Source organism: Sitodiplosis mosellana, unplaced genomic scaffold (genome assembly GCF_009176505.1).
Source record: "Sitodiplosis mosellana isolate CC-2019 unplaced genomic scaffold, AAFC_SMos_1.0 Smas_scaffold_6226, whole genome shotgun sequence".
NCBI classification, from domain to species: Eukaryota; Metazoa; Arthropoda; class Insecta; order Diptera; family Cecidomyiidae; genus Sitodiplosis; species Sitodiplosis mosellana.
The window spans coordinates 20,291,359-20,309,582 of NW_022601467.1; the positions used below are offsets into that span (position 1 = coordinate 20,291,359).

Consider the following 18,224-nt stretch of genomic DNA (forward strand, 5'->3'; position numbering starts at 1 on the left):
CAGATTTTCAAGAAGAAATAAGCTAAAAGATCATAAATTGTTTGTTTTTGTACCAAATGAATGGTCTATATTTTATGAACACTTTTCAAATAAATCATAATCTGAACAATTTGGTTTAGTTTAAAATTATAAGTCGACTGAATATGTGGCCTAAACAACATTCCTGCTGGTGCCCTTGTATTCTTTGTACAAGGCATAAAGAACGCAACAGAAGTAGAAAGAAAGAGCTGAAAAATAATGAGAAAATAGGAAAAATAATTCAATTCAATTCAGAAATTGTGTGGTTTGCGTCATTTTGTTATTTACCCTCAATTAATGAAGATAAAATACAGAAAGGAACTATGATAGCGTCAAGATTTTTGAAAACTTGTTCTTCTTCGGGGCTTAGCTTATGATCCGCTGCAAGTTTTTTAAGTGCTAAATAGGCCATGATCAAAATAATTTCACCAATGATCGCGAGAATCGGACCAATTATTATTGACCAAATCAAGGCGGGTAGCATGAGGTCAGCTTTTTCCTGTTGAAGTCGTGAGATTTTTACTTTTCATTATAAATTAGCAATAAGCAGAAAAAATCCAGCTTACCTTAACAATAGCATATATGCATAAGCAGTAAGCGACACAACCGACACCTGCGAAGAAAAGATTGAATGTGCATTAGGTCATCATAAACTTATTCGGTTTGTGTGTTGCAAATATGATGCACAACCATCGCCGGAATTCCAGATAAAATTCCGAAAATTTTCTTTGGTATGACTGCGAACCATCAATCGGATTTTGGAATATGGAGAACAAACGTTCAATGACAATCCTGATCGTTCTTGCTCTAGAATTTCAGCACAAAAAGTTATGATCCGATTTACTCACCCTGAAGAATTGTATTCCAATCTTCTGTTGCACAACCTTTAATGAACGCAAACAATCCACCGATAGCTCCGAGCACCGCTAATATCAAACCACCAGTTCTTAAACTGATGCAGCAACAACAACTGGTTAAAGCCATTTTTACTTCACAATATTCGAGCCTTACAATTGATATAAAAATATGTAGAAGATCCCGAAATTGAATATTTCAATTGAATTATTTGAATGCTTTCAATCCACGTATTAAAAAACCCAAAATAGCTGCTTAAAATGCTTAAATTCACATAGTTTATTCCAAAGTATTCTGTTTTATGAATGGATTTACAACATTAAAACTGATTTAACGTCCAAAGCAACAATAGCAAAATTCTTGATGCGAACCTATCACTTTATCGACCATAAAAACAATGATTAACCAATCAGCTATCGGCGTAAAACCAAATGAAGTCAAAAATATTCGTCCAAAATTTGCTATATAGCCTCTTATCGTTTACTCAGATTCTTATCGCACATGAAAGTGCCGTTCCCAGAAATTGTTATGAAATTGAATCTGAATTGATAACATACAACCTGAATTACCTCGTTCATTGCTAACAATGAGTGGTTTCTTTGATAGAAGCTCACCATTACATATGGGCGAGGGTCAGGTCGGTAACGTTACAATTCGCACGCCTATTTCGCCCATATCTCTGAAAATAATAATGAAAACCCAAAATTTCAAAAGTGCATATGATAGTGCTGCCCATACCACACATTTCAAAGAAAAGTTTTTATTTTTATCACCTATAGTATTGGACTTATGAGCGATTAAAGGCGTCGGTAACGTTACAAAATTTTGGAAGTGATTTGAGAGGTTGCTCAACGTTTTTATGAAAATTAGCGAATCTACCCAGGCATAAATCTGTTGTCACTCATTATATCGTAGATGAAGGATCAAAGAAAAGATAGAAATACAGGGTGTGCATGAAAAACTGTTTTGGTGGTCTCTGGACCCAATAGGCGTAGAATCGGTAACGTTACAAAAAAATCGGTAACGTTACACGTGCGATTTGAGTGCTCCAAAAACCAGAAAAGAAAATAAAAATCATATTTTCTCGAATTTATTATTAAAGTTTTGGCCCATTTCTACAAAAATATGGAAAGGTTCTTGTAGTTTTGTAAAAGCGTAGTAGAAATCTTGTGCTTTCAAAAAACGGTCGGTAACGTTACAAAAATCGGAAAAAAATCGAAAATTTGTAGATTTTCATATGAAAAAATTATCCGAATTGGATAAAATTTTCAGAGAATATAAGTTTTATGAAATAATTAAGCTATTCAAAAATTCATTGCGATCGAACGACGTTAATATACTTTTTTGCTCCTTAGAAACATTTTTTGCGTGGTTTCGTCTTACTGACCCTTGCCCATATGCATAGGTGAATATCCCAAGCTTTTGTGATAAACAATGCGCTAGAATATCGAACAAAAATATGGTTTCATGAGAAGAATTATTGTGTGAAATGAATGTAAAAAATAAATGCAGATCGATCATTACATTAGATACAGTTTTCAAGCAACTTCAATAGGAAATGTAATAGTGAGCAAATAGTCAATGTTCATGTTTAATGTAGCATATATTAAAGCTGGCGGTGAGTCAATCAGAATTGAATGTCATATCAAATTCACATTATATCTATACCCAAAAAGAAATTGACACCAGTTTGGCACTGCTTTGCTGCTCTCACACCGCACTAGACACAGCATGCTAGACACAGCATGCGAAAGCCGTGACTTGAATTATCGAGCGTCGACTGTATCATGATTTCTTTGGCTTTTCTTCAAATTTGTTAACAAACAATAATTAGGCTTGGTACATGGTAAAAAGGCGGAATTTCTGCTAGTAATTGGAGCCTGGAAACAAAATTTAATAGGAGAAACATAGACCGGACGCATCTACTACTCGAAATTCCTCTTAAATGTGAATGTGTAGCAGGTTGATTGCAACAGCAATCGGGCGAGCGATGGATTAATTTCCCAGCATTAATTCTAACACTTCACTGATAGAGCTGGTTTTAGTTGCGAGTGTGATAATTGTATCTGCTGCTCATCTGTACTGTGTCGATAGTATGTTAAATCAAGTGCCGGTCTGTGAACAAGGATAGCAGACATAGTTACTTTTGAGCGGTGTTGTCCAATGCACACTCTGTGCTGCGCTAATGTTTTATATTTAACATTTTCGTTATGTGTAGCACAGTAGTTGCTACACACAATTCACTAATACGTTAGAGTGAGGTTGAAATGTGCCTTATTCTTCAATGATCCGTTCAATTTTTTGGCGTAGCATTCGGCTGAAAATGCATTGTGCAACAATTGCGGAAAACCCACTGAGAATGCTGATTGGCCTAAAAATGGAGAAATCTCCGCTTTTAAAAATTGCAACAATTCGTGTCGAATATTGATTGATGGTTAGTTACGGGCTCAGTCAAAACGTCAAGATATTATTTGATGATAACAGGGAGAATTGCACAGCTGTTTCATAAATGTCAACAATGTTCGTCCAATGCATTTATTTTATCAAGCACCCTATGTCTTATCGACACTCGATAGTCGAGTCTTTCTAATAATTACGCATATACAATTCCACGGCTTATCACTTCCTGGTACAGAAACAATTTGTTTAATTCATTGTGCAACAAATGATTTTTCATATAAGTTTTTTTTTTAAGAAATAAGCAAAAGCTGATAAATTGTTTGACTTTGTATCAAACTAATGGCCTTTATTTATGGACATTTTCAAATAAATCATAATCTGAACAACTTAGTCCAGTTGAAATCATAAGTCGATTGAAAACGCGGCTTAAACGACGTTGCTGTTGGTGCCCTTGAATTCTTTGTACAAGGCATGAAGAACACACCAGAAATAGAAAGAAAAAGCTTAAAAATAATGAAAATAATAGAAAAAATGATTAAAATTCCATTCTAAATTGTGTGGGTTGTGTCAGTTTGTCATTTACCTGCCGCTATTGAATAAAAAATACAGAAAGGAATTACAACGGATAAATCTTGTTCTTCTTGGGAGCTTAGCTTATGATCGTCATTAAGTTTTTCAAGTGCTGAATAATTCATGATAAGAAGAATTTCGATTATGACCATGTGAATCGCATCAATTATTGACAAAACTAAGGCGGGGAGCATGAGATCAGCTTTCTCCTATTTAAGTCGTAGAATTTTCTCTTTTTTATTATGTATGTGCATTAGAGTGGTCCAAAAAAAAAGATGGTCGAAGAAAAAAAGTGCCGTCCAGTTTCGAAAAATATACCTCAAAAAATAGGTTTTGTCTAAAAAAACGATATGGGTACCATATAAAATTCCGTGCCAAGTCCCATATGCAAATTTTCATGACAGCGATTTCGGAAGTCATTTTAGATCGCAACATTTCGACCGATTCCATTATTCTAGCCAATTTTCGGCAGAAACTGTTGATGGGGTTTTGTTTGGCTCGTCAATATCTACAACTTTTACCAAGACATCAGCCCTTGAAAAGGCCTTCTGGGCCAGTTACAGTGTAAAATGACCAAAAAAAATGGCAAATTTTCGGCATTTTTTGCATTTTTTGCTCTACTGGTCACCCAGGCGGTGGACTTCTGTTCAGTTTTTGACTTTTGTCGTGTAGCCAGAACCTGTACCCCATTAAATACAATCCACGTATTTTTTTTTAAAACCTAAATAGCTGCTTAAAATGCTTAAATTTACAGAGTTTATTTCAAAATATTCTGTTCTATAAATGGATTTAGAGAAAATGTTTAAATTTTATTTCAAATTTGTCAATGTGTTAAAGCTGTTGAAAACCCAAAAAAAACTGACTTTTTTCGGTACGCACCTTTTGGATACGTGCGCTTAGTTTACTTACCGTCCAAAAGAACAATGGCAAAATTATTGATGCGGAACTATCATTATATTGACCATAAAAAAGAATTTATCGATGGTTGTAAATTGCACTTTTATCCATGGTTAATAAGCTTTCGGCGAAAGACTAATTGAATGGTTTGGAGCGGAAATGTAATACAGAAAATCTGAGCGGAAAAACGTCGATGATGAATGAGCGGAAAGGGGATAACTATATAGTCAACTGAATAGTAAACTATAGTGAACTATATAGCTATCCCCTTTCATTTGACATTTTTCCGCTCAACTTTTCTGTATTACATTTTCGCTCCAAACCATTCAATTGAAGTCACAACTAGTCAGAACTTAACCGCCACACATTTAATATATTCCTCGAAAATTTGTAATATGACTCATAGATTCTTATCGCTTACTCAGATTCTTTCAGTTTACCTTTCTGCCATGTATGCTTTAAAAAAGAATTATGACATGGCACGCCCTCAATCCAACGTCATATTTCTTCATCGTGGTGATTTTGAAGACGCTTGTTGCTTGATTTCACTTCTATTAATAAGAATGAATACTCTCCATTTTGGAGCATTTGCATGGGGAATTTTTTTCAGAGAAGGCTTTATCAAATCTTTATCATCTTTATTCTCATTAAATCATACAGGTGTCGACATCAAAGTGACAATTTAACCGTGTTTGTCAGTACACTTGACACTCCTATAAATTATTTTTTTTATTAGACACAATTCTCTGAAAGAAATGCAATCAGTAAATCAATCAAAATGAAACTGAATTTACCATGGTTAGTCAGTTGAACATAAAAAACTATTTCCCTATGTCATTATTCAATCATTGGTAAGGAAAAATAGTATTTAACAGCCTCATGAGTCAATTTTGTAAATACTTTTGGCTTATAATAGAAATGTATATTTGTTCATTTGTTGGCAAATGTCTCTGTATACACTATAGTGATTGTTGCAGCGACCTCCACAGAACTAGAAAGAAAGAAGTAAAGCATTTGGTAGATTTCTACAAGATTTACCGCCGCCACAATGCAGTGACTATTATTGAATCTATGGGAATGAAATGTTATATATCTTTTAATTATTTCTGGGGAAAAATTCAGTTATTTAGTGATTTTGCTGCAATTTATTCATTACGTATCTCTTAATTGTGCTCAAGCGTTCTTCATTCAGATCAATGTTAACACTCATTTAATGAGCGAGCCGCATGCGGATGAGATAAAGCAAAGCGTGAGAGAAGCGCGCAAGTCTGCACGAAGGAGCGATATAGCTGGCATTCACTTCGTCATTAGACTACAAACAATACAAACACAATGTCCCATGGTGTTTTTGTTTGTATTCTCATCCGCGACTCACTCACTAAATAGGTAAATATGTGGCTCTTGAATCTTCTCTCTCGCCAAACGTAAGTATTGACTTTGAATACAAATGGATCTACGGTAATTATGGAAAAAACAAATTGAAAAAGTGCTTGGAATGCGTAAATTACACATTGCGTATCTCATCATAGAGTTTTAGAAAGGTACAATATTGAATTTTTTTTTCAGATTTATGACAAATTTTAAGTGTTTGAGGTCATTTAGAGCCCGACTTACAGACAAACAATTAATATTGACATTCAGAATATTGTCGATGCTATAAACTAGCTATTAAACTTGTTAATACCAGCTTGCAATCTCCTTAGGTCTTATTGAGCGTCAATTCTCAAAAATGTCTTTACATCATTTGCGAACACTATAATTTCGACTAGGACGATATTGCTCCACTTACGCATACTATCCGTGTTCTATTCACCAACTACGTATGCAATAAATGAATGAGTTTGATTTCTAACGTCATTGTGGATAGTTTTGCAAGCAATATGGATTTCAAAGAACATAACAAAAATGCCGTTATCAAAACGACAGAGCCTTCGATTTACGCCTTATCGAATTCGAGGCGATTTAATTTGATGTTCTGTACACATCAAACGAAATGATAAATAATAATAAAAACATTTATCAATTTCGGGAATTATGTGATGAAATAAAAATCCCACTTCGCGTACATCGAGTGACAAACAATTTCAAGAATTTATTTCATTCGATTTTTCCCCAATTTTTATCCAATAATTAGATTTTAGTTTGAATTAGACTATATCAAGATATTCAATTTTGGTAAGGTTCTGGAACCCTTGAGTTTTTTTCATCCGCTTGTAGAGAATATAGCCAGTGATCCAAACAAAACATTCTATTGCTAAAAGTAAAGAGTGAAAAAACAAAATAAGTATGTTTCTTTGTCTAAATTCAGCGAATGGCGATAAGCACCTATAGAGATGGCAAACATTACGGTTATCCATGCAAACGATTCGGCATTGTAATTTAAGTAAACCATGTCCATGACTTGATAGATGGCTAACGAAATTAGTGAAACAATTTCGATGGTCACAGTCACCAAAGTCGGTAGAAGTAGTTTTGGTTTTTCCTATTTATATTAAACATATCAATGGGGTTTTAGCATATTTTTTATATTTTTTTATTCATTTTCAAATGAAATTTTCTCCCAATATAGGTTTGTAACCAATTCTCGATTTGTTGAATTGTCTTTTTTTCAAAGTGTAATAAAATACAAACCGTATAAAGTCCATGAATCCAGCAGATATCGAAAAATATAAACAAAACTGTGCAAACGATTGGAATGGAATTTATTACAAAGGTTAAAGTTTGATTGCAAGTATTTATTAGACTTGTAATAAACTCACGTGGTACCACGGCTTCTTCAATGAATATGATGGCGGGCATTGATATTGTGCGGAATACAATCATGTTCGAGAGTAATATAATTCGTGAAAAGCCAATTAACAATCCAATGGTTTTTGCATCGGTCCAACACCAAGATCGTTCAGGGCTCAACATTTTGACAGATACCTGAAAAGAAATTGGGTCACCGATGAATTTTTTTCCATTGTTTAAATGCATCTTTTGTTTAATGTACTTTAAATTTACCTTTCAAAACTAATGTCGCTTATGATTAGATGCAAAATTAACTGAAGATTTCGTGGAAATTGTATTCGATTCCAAAAAGTATTTCAATCAATCCCAATTTACAAGCGCACACAGAACAAATAGTCAAAACAGTTTTAAACAAAGCAAAGCAAAACGTCAATTGAATTTGATACTACGAAGAACGATCAAACTTATCTGATTAGCCTTATCATATCGGCATGAACATTGAACACACTCATTGCGATCAACAAACATGCGCAAATTAGGAATATATTTGTAATTTAGTAATGAGCTAAAAATTGGCAGGAACTGACTTAATGTTAGTATCCAAAGAGAGGAAAAAATTGCGCACATTTTATTATATCGCTTTGTCATTTTTTTCTTCTTCTGATTTTTCATAAAGAATTTTCGATGATTTAAATCAATATTTCTTTCGTGCTATTGATTTAATTTTTCAATGTCACCATTACATGAAATTTGGCCAGAATCAGGACATCTTCGATCAAAGTCACTTTGTCACATGGATAATAAATGGACACATCCACCTCACATGAATCTTGGCCCTAATTAAAGAGTCGACTATGCTGTGTATGAATCAACCGTATCACCGTCTATTAGACATGCACAACTTCAGCTATAGGTTGTAAACTGTAAACTGTTAAGAATGTCGATAAGGGTGATATATTAGCTGGGTATATAACTAATAATATTCATTGCAATACAGGAATAAACGCAAATAACATATATTTTTATTGCATTCATTTTTTGTTATTTGATAATTGTTGATAGTTTTGAAATTGTTTTTCATGCATTTGATGTAATTGATCGGGCACGTCTTGATGAAGCTGCTGCATTCTTATTGTTACACTCTCGCATGGATTTGTAAAGTGAAAATAGAACGAACCATAAGTACAATATGAGAGCTGAAATGCAAGAAAATAATTCAATACAGTTTCGAAGTTATTATATGAATTTATTAGCTTGTAAAGACCTGCACAGACATAGTTGATGGCCATAGCAAAAGATAAGATAGTGATTCCGTCAAACGTTTTTTCATCAACCATTTCCGAAATGTATTCCATAATATCGGCAAAATAGAAAATCAATGTGACGATTGGAAAAATGATAAACAAAACCGACGTTGTTAACAGCATAATCAGTGACGGTATCATACAGCCTGGATCGTTCTATGGAATTGAGTAGAAAATACAAAACGTAAATAGCCAAGGTTCTTACAGCAGATAACTCATCTTATTCATGTTGTCCTCACTTTGTATATGCCATAAAGCAGGAAATAGCTGAAAATCGGAAGCACCACTAGAAGTGAGAAAAATGAATGAATTGGAATTTGTGTTCTGGAGCAAAACCATTTACCTCTGAAAATTGATCCGTCTGACAAGATCTCGTTCAACAGTAGAGCATTATAGGGACAACATAAAATACTTATCATCATTTGCAACCAAGCAATTATTACCCCACCCTTTTTCAGGCCAACACAACCGCAGCAACTACTCAAAATAACCATCTCAAACTAAAATTAGAATATTCGGTTTTATTCTATCAGAAGAATGAGATTTTCCAATTGTAAATAGAAAGAAAGAACAGCTATTCAGTGTCCATAGGCTACGCTATAAAGTCGCTCACCGGCAAAGTTTATCAGAATAGAACTTACATATTTTAACCTAAAACAAACACTTGATCCCAAAATTTGGTGTGGTTCCTTCAATTTTCGAGGTATTTATGATCAATCGAAATTATCCATTGTAAATAATACACAAAAAGTGTTCATTTTTTTTAAACATTCGGTGAAAGCATTCCAATCACAGTCATCATTCAATGTGAGACGCTTTATCAACAAAGTTAATGAAGCTTATCATTAAAAAGTTTGCTCTTCAACACAACTGATACACTGCGACAAAAGGATCTGTTTGGCGCTATCAATTTGGTTCAAATTGATTCTTTTCTTTCATGTGTATGTGCACGTGTGATGATGTTTTCATATTAAGCGATAAGATCTGAAGTGCAATTTATTGGCTTCTTATCAGTTTTTGTTGTTGGTGTCGTCATTGCTTTGTTTTTTTCTGCCAGTATAATATGAGACTAATTAAAGCCAGCTGAGGGCATAGTAGGTGAATTACTTTTAGTCGTGATTAGAGTTCAAACGGCGGCATTGATTCAGCGATTCTGTGCGAACGGGGGGACGACACATTCATCACAATGGAAAGTATTGATAAACTGTTGGACGAGTATGAGCGAAAAAATGTGCAAAAAGAATTGGATCGGCCTTTTGCGTACATAGAAAAACTGCCGGGAAAGAATATTCGATCCAGATTGACAGCTGCATTCAACCATTGGATGAACATTCCGTTGGATACACTCAACGAGATCGGTAAAATCGTACAAATGTTACATAATGCCAGTTTGATGATCGATGACATCGAAGATAACTCGTGTTTACGACGCGGTTTCCCGGTGGCACATTCCGTTTACGGATTAGCCAACACTCTGAATACCGCCAATTATGTGTTCTTCTTGGCTCTGGAGCGATGTCAACGACTTGGTCACCCAGATACAGTCAAAGTGTATACGGAACAAATGTTGGAGTTGCACCGAGGTCAAGGGATGGAAATTTACTGGCGTGAAAGTTTCATATGCCCAACGGAATCCGAATACAAGCTCATGACCATCCGCAAAACGGGCGGTCTTTTTATGCTGGGCGTTGGCTTGATGCGTTTGTTCAGTGACAGTGATAAGGATTTTACAAGAATCACCGCTATTCTTGGGCTCTTCTTTCAAATCCGTGACGACTACCTCAATCTGACGAGCAAAGAATACTCGGTGACGAAAAGTTTTTGTGAAGATTTGACCGAAGGGAAATTTAGCTTCCCAATTTTGCATGCCGTAAATGCCAAAAAGAACAGCCAGGAAATTCTGGAGATTCTGAAGCTACGCACCGAAGACGTCAATTTGAAGAAGCGTTGCGTTCAGCTGCTTGAAGAGGCCGGCAGTTTTGCCTACACTCGTGACATTTTGAAGAAGCTGTATGAAGATGCACAGGCAGAAATTGCTAATCTTGGGCCAAACAAGTACATGGACTTATTGTTGAATGAATTGGGCAAATATTGAAAAGGAAAATCAAATGTGATAATTTATGAACATGAAAATGGAAAGTTTTATGTCAATTGCGTATCATTGAGAATAAAATGAAAGGAATACTTTTGAACGTTTTTCGTTTGAATTGTCTGTCATTTGCGAAAAGTAATCATTTATGATTTTTTTTTTTCTGTATACAAATCAATGTGGCACTTGAACGTTGGCTACTTGGAATTATCTGATAAGATTGCGATTGAAGCAAATCGACAAGGGTCAAAAATTCTAAATATTCAATGATTAAATTGGGAACACTGTAATTAGCGAGGCAACACAAGCATGTTGCACATCAAACGAGCTTCACGTTATCGAGGCCTGAGTAAATAGTTGCAAAAATCCATCACGAAACAGGTCAATTGCAGTTGAATATTTATCGAACATCCGCGCATTTGCTACCGCCTTGGGTATGTAATTATAAGTAAATTGTGCGACACAATAAGAAATCATGTTCTACGGCCAATTTGAAAATGTCTTTATTTTTCTGGAGTACTTAGTGAAAGACTCCCAAAAGAAAAATTGATAGAAATTATCATAAAGAAAATCGAAAAGTCTTTTAGAGCCTGGTGCTTAATCGAGATCGAATGTTGTGAATCTGCTCTCACAAATCGGGTGTTAAGTTGTTCGATGATTCATATGTCCCTTTCGAAATGTCGAATTAGGAACAAAGAATTCGTGGGAATTTTCTTTGGACGATTCAAATGAATCTCATGCGTCGAAAAAGCAGATTGTAAGCTAAAAATATTTTCATCTGTTACTCGTTTGAAAGATAAAATATTTCTTGTGAAATGAAACTGTGAGTAAGCTATATTTTAGGAATTTTAAATTAATAGTCACGTATGGAGTCCAGTTCAAATGCGTTAACTTGAAGCTGACTCATAATTCTGGCCATTTGATGTTCAAAATATTTTTCGGAAAGATCACCAATGTGTCCAAAACGCATGAATACGGCATCGCATAAGGCAGTTATCGCATAAATATCGCGCGATAATTTTCTGCTTGCGTTGCCGCAGTATACGATATTTCAATGGCCGTCATCTTGCGACGCTCGCTTGCGTTCGCTTCGTTATATGTGTAAAGCAATTCGAACGTGCGTCGTAAGACGGCTATTGAAATATCGTATACTGCGGCAACGCAAGCAGAAAATTATCGCGCGATATTTATGCGATAACTGCCTTATGCGATGCCGTATTCATGCGTTTTGGACACATTGAAGATCACGCTTTATCATAGCCTCAGTGCAAGACGACCATTCCTTGCGTGTATGAAATTTCAAAACCAAATGTGATCTGAATTGATCAAAACTTAGCAGTTTTGGATGTAAATCAGTACATTTGAAGTCAAAACCTTAAAAAGTTGCAAATAGAAATACATATTCCATAAATGAATGATTCAAATTTTTAGATTTTTTTCTATTCGGACCATCGGTTTTCATTGTGGATCTGATAACCAAAATTGTTCAACGATTTTTCATACAGTTCTTTTTTAAACAAATTAACAAAAGCTGATAAATTGTTTTGATAAAACATTTTTCAATTAAATCATAATCTGAACAAATTAGTCCAGTTAAAATTATAAGTCGATTGAATACGCGGCTTAAACGACGTTCCTGTTTGTACAAGGCATGAAGAACAAACCAGATGTAAAAATAAAGAGCTGAAAAACAATGAAAATAATAGTTTCGTTCAACAAACAACTACAGAAATTTATGTTTGGCGGCGCTCCCAACAAAGTTCTAAACGTCAAACATTGCTATAGCATATGAGATAGATAGTATTGTTATGGGATGTCAATGTCGCTTGTTTTCATACGAAACTTCGAAAATGCATGTTTTAATTCATTGTAATCTGTTTGAATAGTCTTCAATCTGTATATTTTCTATGAAAAATTTAATATTTATACCATAATTCAATGGTTTTCGAAAGAAAAAAATATTTTCATAAATATTTCCGGTTGCCCTGATAATAAAAGCAATCGAACACTTTTATCCAGATCCATTTTTCGCCTACGATCGACATAAATGATATGATTTATAATTTATATGTTGAGAGATTCTAGCGTTTATACAGCGATTCACTTTTAGGTACAATTCATGTTGTTTTTTTTTGCAAAAAAAAGTTTCGTGTTCATCCACATCCATAGCAATAACAACGTAGAAGTCTTCTACTAGAAGACTCGAGTAAAGAAAAAGTATCGAAATAAAAATGGAATTTTGTGAAAAATGATAATAAACAGAATGAAGAAAGATGGAAAAAGATGGAGAAAGAGAGCCAAAGCGAGAGTTTGATGTCAACTGACATTGAAATCCTGGTCAGAGACCTACTCAAAGACAACGAAAACAATATGTTTTTTCAGTTGCCTAGACTGGTGTTGTAAATCTCGCTCATGTTCCCAAATAACAGACAAATCGCTGAAATACGCGAGTTCTATGAGTAAGTATCATTTGTACTTTCATCCGAAAGAGTGAAAGAATGCAGCCATTGTGAAATTTGCTAGACTTTATGTGTGTGTTTTTATTTTTAAATTTCAACAACTGCAACAACAGTTACAGGATTTATTGTTTAAATCAAAATTTTAAATGATATTCCATTTCATTTATTCAGCAGACGTGTTTTGCCATCGAAGAGAGTTGGCCAAATTGGTGAAAAAAGAAACGTTGCAATTAAAATGATCAATTTTAAGACATTTATATTTCTTATTGTGGCAATCGCAGTGCCCGCGAGTGCAATTAAAGGTGGTAGAAATGCAACAGCTCAAGAGGCTGGACCCACTGTTGCGCTTTGGCTAGATGGATATCCCTACTGTGGAGGTACGATTATTACAAGCAAGCATATCCTCACAGTCGCACATTGCATTTATAATCTGGTATCATTTGTTCGAGTTGAATCTGCCGATAAAAGTTACAACGAATCAGTCCCCAAAGCCAACGTACGTGTTCATCCATTATTCAATTTAAATTTAATTATTCAGTAAGTGTCGTTCACGTTTTTTTCAGACCATATGTCATTTCTCTTAAAATAATTTCATTAAATTATTTACGTATTTATTAATCCTGTGTTTCACTCAATAGCGATGTTGGTATCATCATACTTGTTGTTGAACTTTCCTTCACCGATACACTTTTCGCAGTTTCTTTAGCTTGCAACTATCCTTCTCCCAATACAACACATTATATTACGAGCGGAGGACCGTTGAATGAAACGCTACCGGCTCCTTCTGAATATCTTCAATTCCTCCAAATGCAATCCATTACATATATTTGGTGCATTGTAAAATCATACAACCCTCTGGTTATTATCCGAGAATCGATTTGTTTGTTGGCTACATTTGGAAACTCGGTTTGTGGTGGAGATTCAGGTGCTGGAATACTTGTTTATAAAGTGGTAGCTGGTGGAACTGTTAGAGTGATAACTGGTATTATTAGCTACTCAGCATATCTATTAGGGACTTCATGTAGTGGTCAATATGCAGTTGGCGCGACATCCGTTGCTGGAAATTTTGATTTTATCACGAATATAACAAACAGTATCAATTGCACATGTGTACCATGATTATTTTCTTTTGCATCTTGTGATGAAGAACAAAAACAACGTTATGGCCCAATAAAATTGTTCAGCCAAAATTGTACGACATTAACCGACAGCTATTCTGACCCCGTACATTTAATTTAATTTATTAATTGTCATATAAGTCAATCAACCATCTTTTTCAAAGAAGAAAATCTTTTTTTTTGTCATTTTTGAAATAATTCTGTAATAGTATAAATATATTTCGTGCACAGCCAAACAAAATAATCAATGAAAATTCGGTGGAAATGTGTTTCAATAAATTGCATATAAAAACTTTTGCGTGCTGTTTTTTTTTGTACATTTTATCACATTTGAAATGTTTGTGTGTAAAAATGCTCAATTATTGTTTGAAGCTAGAAATAACAATGTTAGGCGGAATATGATTTAAAAATCAATATCATATCGATTATGCACAAATTTTTCCCTCGATACCATTTTCAACGTTGACCATGCCGTTGCTCAATTCCGGAACATAACGCATACGTCGATACAATGCCAATATCACAGCCCAGAAAAAGATAATTACTACACAGAAAAGGGGGCTCATTTGAAATTTATCCGTTTTAAATTCAGCGTGTGTGTGTGTGTGTGTGTTTGAGTATTTACCTACTGACGTAATTCCGAGCGCACCCAACATAAATCGCTTTTCTTCGGCTGTAAAATGCTTTGGGTTCTCATAAAAGAAATCGGTGACCACATCATCCTCGAAATTGCGCTCGTCATACGGTTTTAGTAAGATGAAGTTTACAATCGAAATTACACATTGAATTAGAATGATGACGAGCTCGACCAAATATGGGATCAAAAATTCGGATTTTTCCTATTGGAAAAACAATGAAGACCAGAAATGTTCATATTAATTTTCCAAAAAAAACATTTGATGCGAAATTATGATATGATGAAAGAAACGAGAGCTCTTTTTGTTTCAATGGTGATGTACTCATGAATTTCTTATGAGAATTCAGGGTTTGCGTCATCGAAAAAATCACCTTTCGCGTATTATTATGTTCGGTTGTTCACATGTTTACCTTATAAATCCCGTAAAGAAGACAACCCGACACGATTAGAAAGTGCACTAGAAACCAAGCCAAAATTGTCGATGGATTAGGGATTGTTTTTTTGTTGGTGAATAACAGACAAACTTACGAGACACTGACACATCTCCAGATGCAGATACCGGAAATGAACATATCAAACTCAACACACCGATTACTATTCCTCCCGTTTTCCAGTCAAAACGAAACAAATTTGGCATTCGCATGATTTTCTGCTTGTTTTCAAATGAAATCAAATTCAATTTTTCTTTCGTTCAATTTCGAGAAATCAACTATTTTCCTTGTTCGCCTCTTCAATTATGAGAATATCGATTGGTTAGCACAAAAGTCTCCGAGCCTAATGAACGGCACGACGTATGATAGTCAAATGAGTGTGGCTGTTTCAAACGCCCTGCTTTTTAAACTGGATTGGTTGTCATGAAAAATGCACAAGAAATTCTGACCAAATCGTTTGGTTATCGGTGAATAATAAATGAGGCTATCGATTTTGAATAATTCTGACAAACCAATCGATTGTTCTGTGAAAACGATGACGAAAAAACTCATACGATGTTTTCCACTTTGTTAACGTTGAACCGTGGACAATCAATTGGATAGTGTACAAGCGAGTCAAAAATGTAGACTATGTGTATTGGAGGATTCATTAAATCCAAGTGGCTTGTTTCCCTTAACAAAAAACGTTGAATTTTAAATAGGTTTTTTTTTGTGTGTATGTGTATTTTTACTACGCATCATTTTATAAAGTCAATCATTTTATTTCGTTAGCACAATCGATGTTTATTCTTTCACAACTTTTTCATAAATGAAAAAAAAAATCTCTCATTTTTAATTGCATGTCAAACGATTTACTGATAATTGAATGCAAGTCCATCTGAAGCATTGGTGCCATGGTTTTGATTTGAATTTAATGGATAACTATTGATGCCCACATTCAAATTAGCTGGATAATGGCTCATGGTTAAATGCGACGATGGTGGATAGTTCCCCAAATTTATATTCGATAGATTTGGATTCGTTTGATAATTATCAATAGTTAAGTTTGGATGGTGATGTGGATAATTATCCAGAAAAACGGAATCTTGCACTTTGTGACCAAAAGCAGTTATTTCTTGATACAACGAAAAAATGACAATCCACGAATAAATTGACTCTATAGTTAAGATTATAACCAGGATGATGGCAATCGTTTTTAAAATTGCAAAATCATTTTCGTCCATTTCACCCACGAGGAGCTCTTTGAAAAATGCATCCACATCTTCCGGTTTGGTAAAGCCTTTGAAGGCGATGTATATCAAAGTGCCTAATGCTCCCGCTACTGAAATGAGTTGCTCGATCAAGTAGGGTACAAGGCATCCAGAGACGTTCTATGGAATCAATATGTCATAATGTTAAATAATTTGAATAACAATCATAATAATAATAAGTTGTCTATATATACCTTTAGAATGCCATAGATGAGACATCCGCCTACCACAAATTTTATCACTAGAAATCAATAGAAATTTTTTAGATGTGCTTTCAATGAATATATTGATGATTTGAAAAACGAAAGTGTCGAGAAATTAGTCATACATGGCACTAACAATCCCGTCTTCAGAGATATAAGTCCACAGAAGATTTCAAATCCAGCGATAATCAATCCACCGGTTCTCAAATCAACACAACAACACGTCTTGACACTCATTTCGTTTAATCGATTATCATTCAAAAATACAATAAAATTCAAATTTGAACAGTTTAAATCGTTTTTGATCCACTGGAGTGAATAAAAGATTCAACAAGTCACCGAAATGAACTCTATTTGAACAAAAATATCTTCAATCGAAAAATGTAATAGATAACAGATTTAATATGCGTTTGGTTTTTCTAAATTCTTCACTGGTATTATCATAATAGAAGTAATTTGAAACTTTAAACTTGCACACAAACAACAAACACACGCGCTTCTATGGAACATGCGGAGAAGAATGTCGTGAATGTGTGAATTGTCCATTTCATGAGCACGGTACACATTTGAATTTTCTCATAAACAGGTGTTTTATTGGTTTTTCAATGGAATCAACACAATCTGTCACATTTTCATGTCCATTTATATTCTAGTTTATATTGCAGTGAATAGCGAGCGAATACTGTAATTTATTCTATTAATTTATTTTCTTCGAAAAATGCTTTAGAGTTAGCAATAATTAAAGTAGTACACATCAAAGATGAATAGAATATGCAAAAATTGATGAAAAAAATTATCAATTTTCATGCAACTGAAGTCGTTTGCTTGGCTTAATTTTAAAATACCCAAAAAAGCTTGATTAAGTATAAGCATGGTAATGAATCCGATGGAGCTGCCCAAAAGCTGAACGAAAACAGTGAAAGCAATCGGTGGAGTGTAACTAAGATTTCTATTTGAGACCGTATAGTGCAATTTTCTACAAGTGCCATAATGGTATGCTAAGTGATGCCAAAATTGGTGTGAAAGTCAAAGACAAGGAAATACATAAATGATTTACTTCTGGTGACTTCAGTTCAAAGCTTGTGAGCTGTAATTTGTTGAGAGAGCCAATTGTTTCTATTGTATTTGCATTCGCATTAAATTTTTCGTCAAATTATTTACTCAATGTGAGCGGAAAATGGTGTTTATCAATCAAAAATCACGAGCAATTTGCAGTTGAAATGATGTTGAAAAGCGAATTATCAAACCGTCGAACGTGCATAA

At 34.4% G+C, this 18,224-nt stretch overlaps 7 protein-coding genes and 1 long non-coding RNA gene across 9 annotated transcripts; 3 read left to right on the plus strand and 5 right to left on the minus strand.

Moving 5' to 3' along the window:
• Window positions 1-28: 28 nt before the first annotated feature.
• Window positions 29-1,289, minus strand: LOC129578831 (uncharacterized). Its single transcript, XM_055468012.1, has 4 exons — window positions 867-1,289; window positions 585-631; window positions 307-517; window positions 29-227 (listed from the first exon to the last, which is right to left on the minus strand). The coding sequence occupies exons 1-4, from the start codon at window positions 1,000-1,002 to the stop codon at window positions 151-153; spliced, it is 471 nt and encodes a 156-aa protein (XP_055323987.1). The 5' UTR covers window positions 1,003-1,289; the 3' UTR covers window positions 29-150.
• Window positions 1,290-6,788: 5,499 nt separating this feature from the next.
• Window positions 6,789-7,978, minus strand: LOC129578832 (uncharacterized). The gene is made up of 5 exons (XM_055468014.1): window positions 7,744-7,978; window positions 7,500-7,665; window positions 7,372-7,418; window positions 7,066-7,222; window positions 6,789-6,994 (listed from the first exon to the last, which is right to left on the minus strand). The coding sequence occupies exons 2-5, from the start codon at window positions 7,651-7,653 to the stop codon at window positions 6,888-6,890; spliced, it is 465 nt and encodes a 154-aa protein (XP_055323989.1). The 5' UTR covers window positions 7,654-7,665; window positions 7,744-7,978; the 3' UTR covers window positions 6,789-6,887.
• Window positions 7,979-8,037: 59 nt separating this feature from the next.
• On the plus strand, window positions 8,038-9,138 carry LOC129578837 (uncharacterized). The gene is made up of 3 exons (XR_008689137.1): window positions 8,038-8,062; window positions 8,147-8,958; window positions 9,035-9,138. It is a non-coding gene; the product is annotated as an uncharacterized LOC129578837 (long non-coding RNA).
• Window positions 8,471-9,555, minus strand: LOC129578828 (uncharacterized). 2 transcript variants are annotated; one of them, XM_055468005.1, is made up of 5 exons: window positions 9,416-9,555; window positions 9,118-9,274; window positions 9,014-9,060; window positions 8,735-8,930; window positions 8,471-8,666 (listed from the first exon to the last, which is right to left on the minus strand). In XM_055468005.1, the coding sequence occupies exons 2-5, from the start codon at window positions 9,266-9,268 to the stop codon at window positions 8,548-8,550; spliced, it is 513 nt and encodes a 170-aa protein (XP_055323980.1). In that variant the 5' UTR covers window positions 9,269-9,274; window positions 9,416-9,555; the 3' UTR covers window positions 8,471-8,547. The 2 variants fall into 2 exon arrangements, with proteins under 2 accessions (XP_055323980.1, XP_055323981.1); XM_055468006.1 differs by having other exon boundaries at window positions 9,388-9,471.
• Window positions 9,292-11,005, plus strand: LOC129578817 (terpene synthase-like). The gene is made up of 2 exons (XM_055467978.1): window positions 9,292-9,477; window positions 9,832-11,005. Exon 2 carries the CDS (start codon window positions 9,961-9,963, stop codon window positions 10,867-10,869), a length of 909 nt encoding a protein of 302 aa, XP_055323953.1. The 5' UTR covers window positions 9,292-9,477; window positions 9,832-9,960; the 3' UTR covers window positions 10,870-11,005.
• A 1,949-nt stretch (window positions 11,006-12,954) lies between these two features.
• Window positions 12,955-14,736, plus strand: LOC129578818 (trypsin delta-like). The gene is made up of 3 exons (XM_055467979.1): window positions 12,955-13,322; window positions 13,494-13,859; window positions 13,961-14,736. The coding sequence occupies exons 1-3, from the start codon at window positions 13,276-13,278 to the stop codon at window positions 14,439-14,441; spliced, it is 894 nt and encodes a 297-aa protein (XP_055323954.1). The 5' UTR covers window positions 12,955-13,275; the 3' UTR covers window positions 14,442-14,736.
• Window positions 14,737-14,759: 23 nt separating this feature from the next.
• LOC129578830 (uncharacterized) lies at window positions 14,760-15,863 on the minus strand. Its single transcript, XM_055468011.1, has 4 exons — window positions 15,606-15,863; window positions 15,488-15,534; window positions 15,066-15,279; window positions 14,760-14,984 (listed from the first exon to the last, which is right to left on the minus strand). The coding sequence occupies exons 1-4, from the start codon at window positions 15,718-15,720 to the stop codon at window positions 14,866-14,868; spliced, it is 495 nt and encodes a 164-aa protein (XP_055323986.1). The 5' UTR covers window positions 15,721-15,863; the 3' UTR covers window positions 14,760-14,865.
• Window positions 15,864-16,359: 496 nt separating this feature from the next.
• On the minus strand, window positions 16,360-17,286 carry LOC129577741 (uncharacterized). The gene is made up of 3 exons (XM_055465241.1): window positions 17,087-17,286; window positions 16,953-16,999; window positions 16,360-16,878 (listed from the first exon to the last, which is right to left on the minus strand). Exons 1-3 carry the CDS (start codon window positions 17,196-17,198, stop codon window positions 16,360-16,362), a joined length of 678 nt encoding a protein of 225 aa, XP_055321216.1. The 5' UTR covers window positions 17,199-17,286.
• Window positions 17,287-18,224: the final 938 nt, after the last annotated feature.